The 17,341-nt window shown below is 42.9% G+C and overlaps 1 protein-coding gene across 2 annotated transcripts in view; it reads left to right on the forward strand.

Moving 5' to 3' along the window:
- The window catches only part of CDH13 (cadherin 13), a 967,731-nt gene that overhangs the window by 924,932 nt on the left and 25,458 nt on the right, over positions 1-17,341 (forward strand). Inside the window, exons 12-13 of one of the 2 annotated variants that reach the window (XM_075939988.2) lie at positions 6,100-6,333; positions 11,200-11,418. In XM_075939988.2, the coding sequence (XP_075796103.2) occupies positions 6,100-6,333; positions 11,200-11,418 (453 nt within the window). Of the gene's footprint in view, positions 1-6,099; positions 6,334-11,199; positions 12,300-17,341 lie in introns of those variants that run through there. The other variant, XM_089781523.1, reaches the window with a different exon arrangement.

Genomic DNA, 17,341 nt, shown 5'->3' on the forward strand with positions numbered 1-17,341 from the left:
GTGGAGGCAGGGAGGTACAGTAAATACTCATTTAACACGTACCCGCTTAACATGTTTTCGCAATAGCACGATTTTTTCTTTTAGGGAATGTTTTTTGAATAACACGACTGTCCCTGAAATAACACAAAAATTATCAGTGGCGGACTACTTTGCGCAATGGTATAAGTTGGTGAAAACTGTGGTAATACACCTAAGCGGATGAAGACACATGGTCACAGCGCTCTTCCGCTCACTCACGTGTTTATCTTTGTGTTTTAACAAACCGCGGTGACTTGTGTTGCTAGTTATCTTGTGTTGACACTGATGACCCAGCACCAACAAAAAATTGACTTTGCCACCCCCACCTGAAATGCAACCCCCACCTTTTCCATTATTTTTAATGGGAAAATTTTCCCCGAATAGCATGTTTTCACTTAGCACAAGCATTTTCAGAAACGCATCTATCGTGTTAAATGAGGAATTACTGTAGTTTGTTTGTGCTGTGAGGTGGGGGAGGGGTGGATAATTTGTTTGTACTTTAGTTTGGATTTAGGGTAGCACAGACTGCTGGTGCCTGCTACTTCGAGAAGCAGGATTTTATCCCAGCTCCCACCTTGGCTGGGGGGAGCAAATTCCACAGCGGCAGGTGGGGGAAAGCAGGGGTGAATGGGTGCTGGCATCTGTGTGGTGAGGTGGAAGCAAGAAACAGTTTATTTGGGGTATCTGGCTGAACACTCCAAGGCTTGTGTGCTGCTCAAAGTATCAAACTATGAGCTTAATATTGGAGAACTCAGCCAGGCAAAGCAAGGCCAAGGATCACACTAAATGGTAAGATCTTCATCTTAACTTATTTATTAATGAAGTAAGTAGGACTAGTATTGACTTTGAAAAGTGTCACTGGCACTCGGACCTGTACATACCGGTGAATAAATTAAATCTCAGCACACCATTTCTGAAAGGTTGCTGACCCCTTTTCTAATGGAAGCACTAACATGATACTGCATGGCATGAAATCAGAATTCCAAGTAAACCAAAAATGGGTTCAATAAACATATTATCTGGACATCCACTTTCAAACTTTTTTTCTAAAACTATAGTTTAAACTTCTCTAGTCCTGCACCCTTGGGACCTGACTTGTGTCCAACGACAGAATTTGCTGGACTACAGGAGGTTAATACTATCTAGCAGTGTTACCAACACTTGCACTGCTTGCTAAGCTCTTAGAAGACATGTAGGGGTAAATTAGAGCTAAATAACAGCACAGAACACTGGGAGCCAGGAATGGTGGTTGTAAACCAACTTTAAGGGACTCCAAGAAACTTGATTACATTCATGAAAAGTGGCCATCTGGCTAACTAAAATCAAGCTGAACCATAAGTGTTGCTGGACTAGAGAGGTTCAACCTGTTCCAACCCATTCAAATAGTGTTAGAATACTTTTTTATGTTATTTTCTTATCCTAACAGTCCCTTCCATTGTAGGCTTTTCTCTGTGTTATATTATCTGTTTCCTTAAGGTATGATGTATAAATACCAGTCTGTTCCCTTTTCTGACTGGTGCATCTCACAATTACATCAGTGGCTCAGACTTCAGTGACAACTGCTGCCAGAAGCTTTTGATGTAAACTAATGCTAGGATGTGAAAATGGTACTGTTTCTGATGCAGCTTAGAGGTGACATCATACACTTCCCATTGTTGCATGATCTGATACTCTACTCTGGACTTTTTAATTATTACTGATAAAAGATCTAATCACACTAATCACACAAACCATACTCAATTTGAATAATCATTAGTATCACTGAAGATTACTAATGAGGTTTTGCGGATTTGGCCTTAAATTAATAATGTCCCTATCTGATAGCTGTTCTTTTCACTTTGATAAAACCATAAACTAACTTTTGTAACCTAATGCACAAACTCTTACACTCATTAATAGCCACCACATATGGAATAGTGCTATTAAGTTCAATTATATAGCTTGTATGATTAAGAGCAGGATTGTTAAAAAATCTCCAGAGCCAACAGCTCCCAAAAAGGCACCTAAACGTTGAATTTTTCAGCACCCACTGGGAGAGGCTTCTTCCTAGAGGTGCCTAAATGGGAGCTGAGCTTTTTTTTTCAATTTTGCCCCAGGGTTTGTATGACTGGCTCTTTATAGCAAAATGCAGGACAACGTAGCACTTTAAAGACTAACAAGATGGTTTATTAGATGATGAGCTTTCATGGGCCAGACCCACTTCCTCAGATCAAATAGTGGAAGAAAATAGTCACACCCATATATACCAAAGGATACAATTAAAAAAATGAACACATATGAAAAGGACAAATCACATTTCAGAACAGGAGGAGGATGCAGGGGGGAGGAGGAAGGAAGGTAAGTGTCTGTGAATTGATGATATTAGAGGTGGGGAGAGTGGGATGTCTGTCAGCTAATGGTATTAGAGATGATAATTGGGGAAGCTATCTTGGTAATGGGTAAGATAGTTTGAGTGTTTGTTCATTCCTTCCCGGAGAGTGTCGAATTTTAACATGAATTACAGTTCAGAGGATTCCCTTTCAAGTGCAGATGTAAAAGGTCTTTGTAGCAGAATGCAGGTGGTTAAGTCATTGAGAGAGTGTCCTTTCTGGTTAAAATGGCAAGAAACTGTTTTCTCTTTGTGATCTTGTCTGATATCTGTTTTGTGGGCATTAATCCTTTGGCAAAGTGTCTGAGATGTTTGTCCAATGTACATAGCAGACGGACACTTTTGGCACATGATAGCATAGATCCGTGGTCCCCAACCCGGTGCCCGCGGGCGCCATGGTGCCCGCCGGGCTCTTTACATGCGCCCGCGGAGCAATCTGGGCTGGCAGGTGCCAGCCCCGGGCGCATGGCTGGTCCCGCCCCCGGGGGCGCCACACGTGCCCTGGCCACGGCCCCGGCCTTGGCCCCGCGGCGCTTACGGGGGGAGCACTGGCCCCGGGCGCGTGGCGCTTGCTGGGGGGCACCTTCCCCGGGCGCGTGGCTATGGGGGGGCCCCGCCCCCAGGCATGCGGCTGGGGGGGGCCGCCCCCGGGCGGGTAAGTGTCCCCGCCCCCTGGCGCCCGGCGGGCGAACGGCCACGCCCCCTGGCGCCCGCCAACCTGAAAAGGTTGGGGACCACTGGCATAGATTATATTTCTGGATGCGCAGGAATATGTGTTCTTGATCTTATAACTCACTTGGTTAGGTCCAATAATGGTATCAGCAGAATGAATATGTGGACAAAGCTGGCAACGGGGCTATTTTCTTCCACTATTTGATCTGAGGAAGTGGGTCTGGCCCACGAAAGCTCATCATCTAATAAACCATCTTATTAGTCTTTAAAGTGCTACATTGTCCTGCATTTTGCTTCAGCTACCCCAGACTAACATGGCTACATTTCTATGGCTCTTTATAGTCTGTTTGATGTGTTAATTGTGCTTTGAGCTGCAAAGTTTTACAGTACAGACTAAAGGGAAGCTTATATTTGAATTAAAATATTCTAGTGGGAGACTTTTAGTTTAGCCTTGTTGCCAAATAAAGATCATTGGGTTTTGAATGGTTCTTATTTCCAAGGCATAAGAGTGTCACATTTCTAAAAGCTGTTTCTTCCTGATGGATGGTCTGTAGCCATTTTACTTTGCCTCACTTTTTGTTGCATTTTTATGGCAGGCTTGTTAACAAGTTTCAATTTATGACCTAGACATTTGCCTATTCTTCTTTCGAAAGTCTTTATAAATCAGCAAAACATTTTGTCGCAGTTGTTATAAATAAAGCAGTCTGAGAATAAGTCATTGAAATGGACAGAAGCAATTTTCTTTTTCTCTTTCCATGAGTACAGTATTGTTGACTGGTCCAGAAGCCATAGGAAGATAGTGAAGCATTAGCTAAGCAGAGCAAATTTAGCCATATCTGCATTCAACAATTAACAGTATGCTCAAAATGCCTATGGGTTCTTAATTTCAAAAGGAAGATTTTAATATTACTGACTTCAGAGGAAGATAAGTGAGGCAATGTACAAGACATTATCAGTCCAGTGTGGAAATAATGCATTCAAAATTAAAGACAGCAGTTTAATTAAGTGCATGAAAGCCTGACTTTTATGATCATATTTCAAATACTCAAATGTCTTTTCATCCATATGACTTTACTTAATAATATATCAAGAACAAAAATGTATTGGAACATTTCTGCAAATTCAATTAGTCCAATAAAAAGTGAAAAATAATTTATTTTTTATGAAAAAGAACTCAACCCTAACCCCTTGTCATGACAAAAGAGTGAGAGGGGGGAAAAAAACTAAGAAACTATGAAAATTCTGGCTTTGTTATGTGTGTATGTATCTGAAACTGATGAAGTGTCACTATTGGTAACATTTGTCATTATAACGACTAATCACATTATGCTGCAGTTAGAATTCTGTCAAACCCAACCCATAGGGTGAATACTTTCTTCCTTAGAATTCAGTGTCAAAGTGTATCAGTGATTCCCAAGTTGATTGGGCTATTGTATACAGATTAATTATACATTAGAGTACTACTTTTCCTTCCAAAACTGCACTAGCAGTTCAGAAGCTAAATATACCCTCCTGCTTCCTTTTCATTTCCAGAGGGTTCTGAGATGAATGGAGTTTAGGAATCTCTGCTTTTTGGTACTAAGAGGATGGCAGATCTTTGATATAAGTAAGAAAACCTGGATCTCAAGAAATGTTTCACTGAGTTTGAAATTAGTTTGAAGTATAACAGTCTATGAAAGAAGAGATGTACTTTAAAAACACACACACACACACACACACACACACCTTTGCGACCAGCTCTCATAGGCTACGTCTACACTGAAAGGTTTTTGCGCAAGAAGTCTTTTGCAGACTTGTGCAAAAACTTCTTGCGCAAAAGTACGTCCACACCTCAAAGCATGGTCACTCTTGCGCAACAAAGCTCTGATGGCCCTTCACAGAAAGGCCATCAGAGCACCTGTGGTTTTTCGGATAGGCTCTTTCTGCGCAAGAAATGCATGTGGAGCGTTCACATAGGCCTTTTTGCACAAGAGCTGTAGCGCAAAAAGGAGTTATGCCTCATAGAAGGAGGTATATCTACATCGCAAAAAGCCCTCTGTTCTCTCGATTGACTGTAGATTTTCTTGCGCAAAAACGCACTTAAGGCGTGGAGGCTCTGTGGATTTTTGCACAAAAACAGATTTTTTTGTGCAAAAACCTTGTAGTGTACACATAGCCATAGAGAACTGGATGGCAAAGGGGTTGGTATGGAGATACTGAATGGTTCTATCATGATAGCTCTAGCACATCAGTCACAGAACAGAGGCGAACAGAGGTACATTCACCCAAACTCTCTAAATCTGTCAGATTTATTCTCCTCTAAATTAACTAACGTCATCCAGTAAGGAGGTTACCGTCTTGGCCATTGCCCTACTGTGTGACCTTGGGCAGATTACTTCTCTATTGCCCCTCTCACATTTTCATTGTCCTGTTTATTTAGATTCAAAACTCTTAGGGGAGGGACTCTCTCGTGCTGTGTGTTGGTATACAACAAGTTGCTTCCTGGACTCTAATGTAATTTTAACCCCATCATATATTACAGAGTTGCCCTGCACAAAGTTTTGCTTACAATACCTCCCCTTATGGACAGAATCCTACTTACTGGATTTGGAAAATTTGAAAATCAAACTTTGCGAAAGTAATCCCTGAGTTTTAAAAAATGGGAAAAGTGGCCATACAATGGTCAGCAGTAAGCAGGGCCACTGTCCTGGAGGGAAAATGGGCAGCTGACCTGGGGCCTGCAGTGGCCAGGAGCCTTGGGCCCTTGAAATTGCCGCCAAAAACCTAGCAGCACATGCCCTACAGATCCAACCACACTGAACGACTGACTGAAGGACTGAAGGATTGGCTGGGGGAGGCTCCCCCAGCCCCACCCTTCTGCCTATGGCCACGCCCCTTTCTAGGGACCTGCAGACAGCTCTCCTCAGGGCCCAGCAAAGTTTCTCAGTGGGCATTATGTCATGATGCTGATCTCCATTTGTGAGCATCCAGGTGTGCCTAGTAGGGATTAGCATGAATCATGAAAGCTCACACTTATAAATGCTCACTTATTTGTCATGTAGGCAACCCTCCTGCAACAGGCACGGGAACTTTACGGATAACTCTCGAAGACGTCAATGACAATGCCCCTGACATTTATCCAACGTTGGCAAAAGTCTGTGATGACACAAAAGATCTCAGGGTGGTGGTCTTGGGGGCATCAGACAAGGACCTTCACCCTAACACGGATCCATTCAAATTTGAGCTGAGTAAACAGTCTGGCCCAGACAAAGTGTGGAAAATCACCAAGATCAACAGTAAGTGTTTTCATTCATTTTTCTTAGACTTTCATTCTTTCAGTCTATCTCTCCCTCCCTACCTGTCCTTCTGACCCTTTTTACTATAAGTGCTATCTGCAATCAAGCAGAAAAATCATGTGATCTTTCATGTACTCTGATGATCAGAACAGATCACTTTTGAGTAGATTGTTCCATAAGGCCTGATCCAAAGGCCATTGAACTGAATGAGAATCTGCAGCGGCCTTTGGAATAGTCTCTTAATACACCCCCTACACCATTCCTTTGTCATCCTGCCCCTCCTCACCTTGGTGTGTAGCATTTAGAGCTCAATTACCTTGGGGCCAATACACCATAAGAGGTTTCAGCAGACTCCCCTGTACACCAGTGGGCAACTCCATTGGCCACCAATTAGGAACCACAGAGCAATGCACTCCCAGGCCCATCAACTGTGAGGGGTTAGGTGGGAGCAAAGGGGGCAATTGCCCAGGGCCCAGCAATTCAAAGGGATCCAGAGCTCCCAGCTGCCACCACTGCTACTGCAGCAGCAGCCAAAGCCCTTTAAATTGCTGTCGGAGCACCGCAACGCACGCTCCACGTGGCTCTAAGGGCTGAAGAGAGCCAGCGTCGTGCTGTAGGTGGCGCTGAAGGCTGACCACCCCTGTCCCCCCCCCGCCTTCTGTTGTAAGCTCCTCCCCATCTGGGAGCACAGACCCACTCTCTACCTTGCCCAGGAGCCCATGGAGGCTGTTGGCACCCCAACCTACTCCCTACTTCCCCATTACTCTTTTTTAACAAATCCATGAAGCGGGGTGACAAGGTTCCCCCTCCCCGCTTCTCCCGGACACCCCCATGTGCTCTTCTGAGCTTCTAGGCTATTAGTTTACCTGGGGTTGCCAATTTCTCTTGAGTATCCCTGGCGATTTAATTACAGGACATAATCATTTATTAAAGGTTAATACTGGAGACTTCAGACCAACCCTGAAGGGTTGGCAACCCTAATTTTAGGCAGGAGGCCTTTTTGGTTACAGACCAGCTGCTCCACTGAGCCCTTCTCTGGCCTGTCTGAATGTAGCTCAGCAGATGTTAGGCTTTGTGCCCCTATTTTTTCTGGGCAAAACCCCACAGTCCTCCTACTTTTACACTAAGTCTCAGCTTTAGCTCCAAGAAATGCCAATGGGTTTGAGTGCATGTTGTTCTGCCCCTTAGAAGCCTGCAGCCAGTGGTTAATACAGCAGGAGCAAAGCACAACAAAAGAAAACAAGGATTTTAAAAACCCTGAGGCCTACCTGTCTGTCTACCATTCCCAAGGCTTCCTGTTGCCCAGAAAGTAGACCTAGCTACAGGTTGGCTGTGTCTGTCTGTTCTCCACAAACAGCTCCTTGGCTACTACCTTTTGCAGCCCTTGTCAACTACTGGCTCCCAGCACTGGCAAGAAAGACCAAGACGTTGGCAGGAGCCTGGAAGCAACATCATCACAACCAATAGTTCAATCGTTGTCTCTTTGTGCTTGTTGATGTGTTTATTAGAAGGTTGCTTCTCTGGAATCAGTGTGTGGTCTTTGTGCCTGTTTCCTGCTATTAAACAAAACCAGCCTATGCTTATTGCAAACATCCCAATGCCTCATAATAGCCATACAGTAACTGTGTCCCAAACCAGGTGTGGATAAATTACAACAGCCCCACATCTGTCTTCTTCTCTCCCCCCTTCCCTTTGGGTCTACCACAATATAGCCTTTAACTGGCATGTTTGTTTCCATTGGAATTTGCAAGTTGACTGGCTTCTGCAGGACAAAAAATAGTTTTCATGAAGCATACTCTTGAAAAATCCATGTTTTGATGGGGCTACAGAAGGAACTAGGGGAATGTACAGTCCGTGCCTAAGAGTAAGGAATCCTATGACTGAGTTTTTGAATGAATGCCAGTTCCTAATCAATTCTGTACAGGCTCGGCAGCACTCCGTTTGCATTTGTAGAATTTTGACTGATCATATCAGTGCTTAATTTTAAGCACTTTCTTTTTTACGCCTGAGGGAATTCTATGCCACTGCACATGTGCAAAAAACATGTCTCTGTTAATGGGGTTAGCACTCACCTCACATGAGTGCCCCTGTTTGACCGAGTGGGGGTTCCTGCATAGCTTCAGTTTTAAAAGCCTTGCAGCTATTTGGCCCTCTGCCCGAGTCACACACTGTGCCATCACAAACCCTTTCTGGGGTCCACCTTTAACAGAGACCCATCCCAGTGCCCTCTGTAAAGCATCTATGAGTCCAGTCCAGTCTCTCAGACTGTTTCCCCGCTCAGTATGAGAGTGATGCCTCCAGGGCTTCTCCTCCTGGAAACTATGTTCTAACAGCTCCCCACTCTGAGCTGTCTTCAGTTCTGCTAGACAGCCACCCTGACCTCTCTTCCAGGTCTGGGCTGCAACTGAGCTGCCTCTAGTCCTGTGACTTCTTATATTCTCCCTCCTGGTCCTTGATTGGCTGGTTTCTTCCTAGCCATTCTAGCCATCTGGAGGACTTCTTTATGGCCCCTTTGGCCTCAGGGCCTAGCCCCATTACAATCTCCCACAAATTTCTTTGCTTTTCTGAAGTAAGTGATGGGGAAGCAAATGGGAGCTATGTGGTGGGTGGGAAGATGCCCATCGACTCAGTTTGCAGGGATTGCTCCCCCCAAACAGAAGCCAAGTAGAGGGCACATGGGCTGTGTCTAGACTGGCCAGTTTTTCCGGAAAATAAGCCGCTTTTCTGGAAAAACTTGCCAGCTGTCTACACTGGTCGCTTGAATTTCCGCAAAAGCACTGACTTCCTACTGTAAGAAATCTGTGCTTCTTGCAGAAATACTATTCTGCTTCCGTTCCGGCAAAAGTCCCTTTTGCGCAAAACTTTAGCGCAAAAGGGCCAGTGTAGACAGCTCAGATTTGTTTTCCGCAAAAAAACCCTGATCACGAAAATGGCAATCAGGGCTTTTTTGCGGAAAAGCACATCTAGATTGGCACGGACGCTTTTCCGCAAAAAGTGCTTTTGCGGAAAAGCGTCCGTGCCGATCTAGATGCTCTGTTCCGAAAATGCTTTTAACGGAAAACTTTTATGTTAAAAGCATTTCTGGAAAATCAATCTAGATGCAGCCGTGGGGTCCTGTATCACTGCCCACTCCATCCCTGCATGTGGAGAGCTGCTTGGCTGAAGAGTGTATGACTCATCCAGTTGTCACTGACTCTATGGTTGGACCCTGCCTCCAGGATTCTAGTGCTGGCTGTGGTCCCTTTTTGCATACTGGAAGCCACCCTGTGTTGTGTACAACAGTGAGTGCCCATGGAAGGGCAGGCCAAGGAGGGCATGAGAACTGAAGGGAAGAGGGAGTGGGTATGAAGAAGGATGGGATATGGGAGTGAGGGAAGGTGGATAGGGCGAGAGAGGAAGGGGTCAGTGAATGGGGAAGAGAAGACGACAGAGGAATTGGGGTTGAGAAAGCAGGAGCCAAGCACTTGGCATCCCCTTGGCTGTAGCTGCAGCTCCCCCCTTAAAAGGGCCCATTGAACCCTACCCCAGTAAGCCTCACTCCCCTGCACCTGACCTGCCGTGATGAGCCCTCTGCATCCGGGCCCCCCCACCAGTGTTCCCTGTGTTAGCTGTGTGCCTGGGTAGCCACTCAGGAAGGATTTCAATGCTGCCCAGCTGATTAGCAGTGCACCCATGGCTAGTTTTCGTGTTTCTATTGGTGGTGCACATTTGCACATGCCTCAGTGCACACAAAGAATTATTCCACATGTGGATGGAAAAGATTAGAGTGATTGGCCCCCACTCTAGTGAGCCCCAACCTGCTGTGCCTGGACTGTTACTGCATGGAGCCCTATGCCTCCAGGGCACAGGACCTTCTGCTAAGCCCCCCACATCCAGCCCCCCCTCCCGCTGAGCCCCAACCATCTTCATCTGGACCCCTCCCCGAAGAGTCCCAGTGCCCATGTCCCCAGAACCCCCCAATGAACACCTGTGCAGCCACATTCTCCACTGACCCCCCCCCCCCCGCACCAAATAGCGCCATACAGAACCCTCAGCCTAACACTACACCCCTCTACACATCAATCCTGCTGGACAGAGCCTGCCTGCTCTCACCTTGTGTGCTTGGTGCAGAATAACAGGACCCCAGAGTGTTTCTATGGCTGGCCTGGCTCTTGCACAGTGTCAGAATCAGCCTCTTCACCAAGTCCCAGACCAGGGGTGTTCAAGCAGGACCTGGAGGGTGATCTCCCACTTGTGTGAAAGCAGTGTCCTTTACACTCCACTGCCAGGCTGGAGCCTCTGCATATATTTATTGACAAATCAAATTTGCAGAATTTTGCACAATTTTACAATTTTGTGCACAGAATTATTTTGGAGAGGGAGTTTAGTTTTTTGGCACAGAATTAAAACTATTTAATTTTAATTTTCACTGGTGCACAGAAATATGGGGTTTCAGCCCTTTTTTTACATTATCCGTGTTTAAATTGAATTCATAGTTGTACAGGGAAGAGGTGTGCAAGGAGGGGGGGGTCAAGCAATAGTTGTTTAATGGAGGTAGAGACTGAAATTTGAAAAGTTAATAAAGCAATTTATAATTGTATATTGTGTTTTTTCAGAGTCAGTATCCTTATATTACACTCACATCAGTTCTGAAAAAGCATTTTCATACGCTGCACATCTGTACATTTTTCTTATTATTGATGGAAATAGCTTTTTGGTGGGTTTGCAAAATGGATGTTTACCAACAAATCTTTCCAGCCTATGTAGAGTATTTTCCTCTAGATTATTATATGGTACGTGTGGTGTGGCATCCTGGTGAGCTTTTATCTCCCCCCTTCTTGCCCCCGTTCTGCAGCTGCCTAACTGTTACCTCCTTATTCTTTGCAGACACTCATGCCCAGGTCAGCCTGCTTCAAAACCTGAAGAAAGCCAATTACAACATCCCAATCTTGGTGACAGATTCTGGAAAACCACCTCTGACTAACAATACCGAACTGAAAGTACAAGTGTGTTCCTGCAAGAAATCCAAAATGGACTGCAGTGCAGCTGATGCCCTTCATATCAACATGACCCTAATCCTTCTCTTTTCACTCATCAGTTTATTTTGTAAGTTTTCCTAAACTCCAAGTAGTTATAGTGAAGCGGTACTTAGCTAGGTTCTTGGAAGTGAATTTTTTGTGCTTCTTCATAAGAAAATCTAAGGGAGAAGACATTAATTTGCACAGTCCACAGTGTGGCATCTAAATGTTTTGAAAAGTATCCATGTGAATGGGGGTAAAATAATTTTACAGGCAGAAAAAGGCTAGGAAATGCCAGGTTGTCAAATTAGTAGGTGATTGCAAATATAGGAAGATTCAGAGAACATCAAAGCTGAGCTATAATAAACTGACAAGCATGGGCAGTAGTAACAGATTTGTGAATCATTTTCCTTCATCTCTCCCCCACCTGAATTCTATTCAAAAACAGAAAGAGGAGATTAAAGGTGTTCTTGTAACAGTGGCAATGCTGGGTCACCATGAAAATGAGTACTGTCTGCTTCAATCTATTCCCCCACATAAAGTGCGTAAGCAACCATATACAGGGAATTTATTCAAGATTCTGAGTTTTTAGACATCTAAGATTGATAGTCTGGAGAACTGCAAAGCAAAAAAAGAGAACGGGAGTTGATGTCTTGGGATAACTTTCAATGGATTGTCTCTCTTTGATGCTTCTGAATAGGAATCTCTAAAAAGAAAAAGAAATCTTACGAGTGTACAATTTAATTTTGAAGGGTTACAAATCAAAACCAATGCTTGAAAGGTGATGTGACTGAAGGACAAGAACTTCAGAGTTCTAATGTTGGATCTGCCCTGGGCTTGCTCTAATGGTCGTAGGCAGAGCTGAGAAAATAATTGATTTCTCAGTTCAGCGGTTGAGCCAAAAAAATCTGGAAATAAAATTAAATTTCTATCGACCTGAAATGGAAGTTTTCATTTCCATTTCCCCCCTCAATTCATCTCAGGTCAAACAAAATATTTTATTCAATTCAAACCCTTTCACTGCTGGGTTTTTTGTGGGGGGGGGGGCGAAGGGCTGTGTTTTAGCCTTCTAGTTTTGTTTTTTAAAATAAATTGAGCTAAATTTCCAAAAAAAAAAGCTGTTTTTTTTTAAATGAAAGGTCAAAGTGTTTTATTTTCAACATGTAACAAAACATTTTGGATTTAAAAAAAAAATCTGAGCGAGGATTGTTGGCCAAAACTATTTGACTGCAACCAAAAATCACAAATAGCTTCAGTCAACTGCAAACTGCATTATTTTTAACAAATAAACTATTTGTCCAAGAAAATATGCTCAGCTCCAATCTTGGACAAATCTCTTACTCAATGCATCAGTTTCCTCATTGATAAAATGGGAACAATTATAACAATCTGTGTGTTTCAAGGATTGTCGTCATGTAAGACCTGTATAGAACATTGTATGTATGCATGATATTGTATACATGAATTTAACTCCTCAATACGGCAAAAGGTCTTAGAGGTTGGGTAAAGTACAATATGGGTACGTCTACACTACAGCGTTATTTCAAAACATCTAATTTTGAAATAGTTATTTTGAAATATCTCATTTCGAAATAACGCATCCACACACAAAATGCATTTTGAAATAGCGTGTCCACACTGATTGGACACTAAATCGCATTTAAGGCCAGCCAGAACTGGTTCCAGCAGGGCATCAGGTCAGAAGTTACCTTTTGGCCAGCAGGGCACCCTGGAAAGGGCTGGAGGCCCCCTATTTTGAAATAAGCATCTACACAGCACTTATTTCAAAATAGAAATTTCGAAATTGGCTCTATTCTTCATGGAATGAGGTTTACCAATTTTGAAATAAGCCCTCTGCTATTTCGAATTAATTCCAAAATAGCGGTTGGCTTGTGTAGATGGTAGGAAAGTTATTTCAAAATAACAGCTGTTATTTCGAAATAACTTTGCTGAGTAGACATACCCTATGGCATTATGCTCAGATAAAAGTTTTTAGTAGATATGGTGGGGGTGAGAAGGTTGACTGCTAGAGTCACATAGTATAAATCATATTGGTTTCTTTTCTATAGTACTTTTATCCCAAATGGTTGGCATAACAGTTATTATGCGAAGTTAGAATTAGCTGATGTACGTGAAGATCTTTGAAGATGAAAAAACTCTACAAATGCTAAGTGCAGATTCCTGTTTTTGATTCCACTGGGTGACATATGAAGTGACTGCACTTACGTCAGTGCAGCCACCCTGTGCCCTGAATTCAGCCCTAAGTAATTATTATGTTTACTAGAACTGTTTAGCAGAACATTAAAAAAAAATATCAATGTGAATTAATATGGAGCTCATTGATTCAGATTCATTTCTGATGCAAGTGCATGGAAGTTATGGGAATTATACCAGGCATAACTCAGACACATTATGATAACCCCTTTGAATGTATAGATGCGATCTCAATTGTTCTTCTGAAATTTTATTCTTGGTTTGTCTGTGCAGGATTGGTTACAGGAATAGGTGGTATTGTTTTAATACCTTTTGGTTAAATGTTTTGGTTTTGAATGCCTCCACCTGATTGTTATTTAGCAGGTTAAGAGGTTGACACATTCTTCCCTGCATGGGAAGTAGGTTTAGCTAACAGAATAGTCTTTTGGATCCAGATCACACTTCAGCCAGGTCTATACTACCAGAGAAAGTTGACCTAAGATATGCAACTCCAGCTATGAGAATAGCGTAGGTGGAGCTGACGTACCTTAAGTTGAAATTCTGCGGCATCCCCACTGCACCAGAGAAACTTTTCTTACTCCCTGTGACCCGGTGGAATACTAGGGTTGATGGGAGTGCCATCAGCCATCAATTTAGTGGGTCCTTACAAGACCTGAAAAATCAAAGCCCAAGAGATTAATTTCCAGAGCACTGATCTCGGGGTGAATGAAGACAAGCCCTGAATATATTTCCCTGCAGGTGTAACCAGTTAATATATGAGCCATGTATCGGGCCAGATTGTAAAAACAGCCCATCACACAGAAACGGAAAGATTGCATTGTGAGATTCCCCCTCATTATGTGACCGCACAAGAACTATTCACACTGGCAGTCTTTGAATTCTGAAAAAGATGGGGACTGCAGGTTCTTTCTCGCTCACCCCAAAATCCATTCAGAAGCAATATAATGATAATGAATGGGAGAGCCCTGCCAAGCCATAGAATAAGGCTAACATACTGAAGAGGGAGCATATTGCTTCATCATTATGTATAAGGTTCAGTGCTGGAAAGATAGTACCCACCTAAGACTCCCTCTGTGGTGCTCTTCTGGGAGTGGTGCAACTCTGCACCACGTCCTACATGGGCTTGTGCCATGAAAGCCACAAGCAAACCTATAAATATTAACCTGTTGGGGTTTTTTGTGTTGCCTGTCAAAAATGAATCAGATTTGCAAATGTGGCCTGGTATTTAATTTTGGAAAACAGCAGCACAAATGCCATATGTGTGCATGTTTTTCTGGGGTGGGTTGTTTGGGTAGGTAAAGCTATTCCATTCTTTTGTCTTGGCCATGGATGAAAAGCCAAGGAAATATGGGCAACCACCTTTGCCAGATGAGGTTGTTTTCTCCACAGTTGCAAATGTGAGCACAAATTCAACAAACAGGACTCAGCACATTCAGGAAAAGAAAGGCCTGACCTCCAGAGTTCAGACCAAATTTACACTTTTTCCTAAAATTCAGTGATGCTCTATCTGGTTATGTCTGCACTCCAATGCTATTTCAGGTTGGCGCTTTCCTGCATCTTCACAGCAAGCCCGTTATTTCAGGCTTGTTATTCTGACCTCCCTGTAAAACTCATTCTACAAGGAGTAAGGGACGTTTTGGAATAGAGCTTTAATTTAAATTTTGATGCTGTGTAGACAGCGCCAAATGATGAAATTAGCTATTTCAAAGTAGCATCGAAATAAGATATGCAATTTGCATAGCTCAAATTGAGTATCATATTTCAAGTTACAATGCAGTGTAGACACACCCTCTGATTCCATCTATTATGGAGAGAAGGGACCCTGATTTTGCAGTGGCCTGTACCTTATGCAGTCATTAATACTTGTGCACAATGACTGGAAACCATTGTCAAATCAGACTGGGAGCATTTCAAAATCACTTTCCACACATCATGTGTGTGCATGATGACACAAAGAGCAGAGGATGAATCCTAGGAGCTAGTGGAGAAGTTTGGCTCAGACTCAGAACTTTTGTGCTGGTGTCATGTCCAGGGGGCAGCTAAAGGAGGGTGGCACGAATCCTACTCATGTCCGCAAATAGGTTGTCTTTTTATAGCTACCATTAGTTCCATCACAATGTCTTGCATAGTCCAAATATTTATCAGAGTAATCAAAGATTATGGTGCTATAAAAACTAAGATAACTGTAATGCTTATTGAAAAGATGAAATATCCCATTGCTAGTGTCAAGTTATGGGTTTAATTTTTGCAAAACCCCTTACGTAGCTCACTTTACTCCTGGTGCTTATGTTTTATGAGGCTCTTATTCCTAGGAGGTAAATTCCTCAATCAAGTGAACATTGCTGTTCATGGCAAAATCTTTCAGTTTTGTAATTGACATCTGGAGTGAGGATGGATAACTCCATGAAAGAGCTTTTCAGTATAAAAATGCCCTATGTGAATCTCTGGCCTGTTGCAAACATCTTTAAACAGGACAATTATTAACTTCACTTAGAAAATATGCCTGCTCTGGAAGCCATAGAAGAAGTGATGTGTGGCAAATTTCTGAATGAAATGAATTAAACCTGATTAAAAGTTCAAGGCAAGCACAAGGAAACAGTTTGGAATAGTCAGCTGCTACTCAGTACGTTCAGTAATGGCAGGCTAAAAAATATACAATAGCCCAGTAGCCTGAGATAAATAAATGTGGGGTTGGGGCAAGAAAAGGAAAACTGGTTTGTGTTTTGAGTGTTCCATAAAACAAGAGCAAGGGACAGTCTGTTTAATGCAAAAGCAGCACGTAAAAGAGATTTAAAAAAGATGTATGCAGTACATCCAATACATGGAACTCATTGGTGTGGGAATTCATGGAGGCCAACAACTTAGCAGGATTCAAAGAGGGGTGAGCACTTATCCAGAGTTATTATAATTAATGCTAACAAATTTTGGATATTAAATCTTATGCTTTATGGTTTAAACCAATTATTAGAGACTAGGATGAGTCCTAAAGTTGGGAGTAGATTATTCCTCATCTTCCTTTTTCAGGGTCCTTACACCTTCCTCTGAAGTAGCAGTTACAGGCCACTGTCAGAAATAGGATATTGAATATCCTTATGACCTTGCCACCAGTCAAGACTTTGTTGCTGATTGAAAATAGGGCAAAGGTAGCTGAGGTGCCCCAGAAGAGAAGGGGCTGATCAGAGATATTGATCTAAGATGCTAGTCGGAGAGAAAAGGGATAAGCTTATTTTATGTCAGTCACACAGAGTAATGCTGGACTAGGGAATAGTGCACTATTGACAGATATGGGCATAAACTTCATCTTAAAAGTACAATATTGTCTCTCGGGGTTCTGATTTGAAGTCTGTGGTGACTGGGCAGGGCTTTTCAGCTACAGTCAACTAGTTTCTTTCAAAAAAGAGAAGCTACACCAAAATAAGTTATATCAGAGGTATCCCTCATCATATTTGCTGCAGAAGGAAAATGACCCAAAAGGATCATTTTAATGTCGTGCAGGGAAAACATGAGTTTGAGAGTTGATGTTCAAGTGAACGGCATTGTGAGGGAAATCAAAACATTTGCTAACGTGTAGTATCTCATGAGAGTCTTGATCACCATTTTAACGGAAATCTTTCAGCCTCTTCACAACGAGGATCCCCACAAAGTTCCCTATGGATTTAAAAGAATTAGCCTGTTCTGGCAACTTACAACTCTGGCAACTTTAGTGACTCGCTAAATATTGTCCCAATTCATGTTATTACATTGCTTATCTATTAGAATAAATGTCTGTTTACAAGTCGTGCAGTGCTCCTTTATGA

This window comes from Pelodiscus sinensis, chromosome 12 (assembly GCF_052426305.1).
Source record: "Pelodiscus sinensis isolate ZL-2025 chromosome 12, ASM5242630v1, whole genome shotgun sequence".
NCBI lineage: Eukaryota > Metazoa > Chordata > Testudines > Trionychidae > Pelodiscus > Pelodiscus sinensis.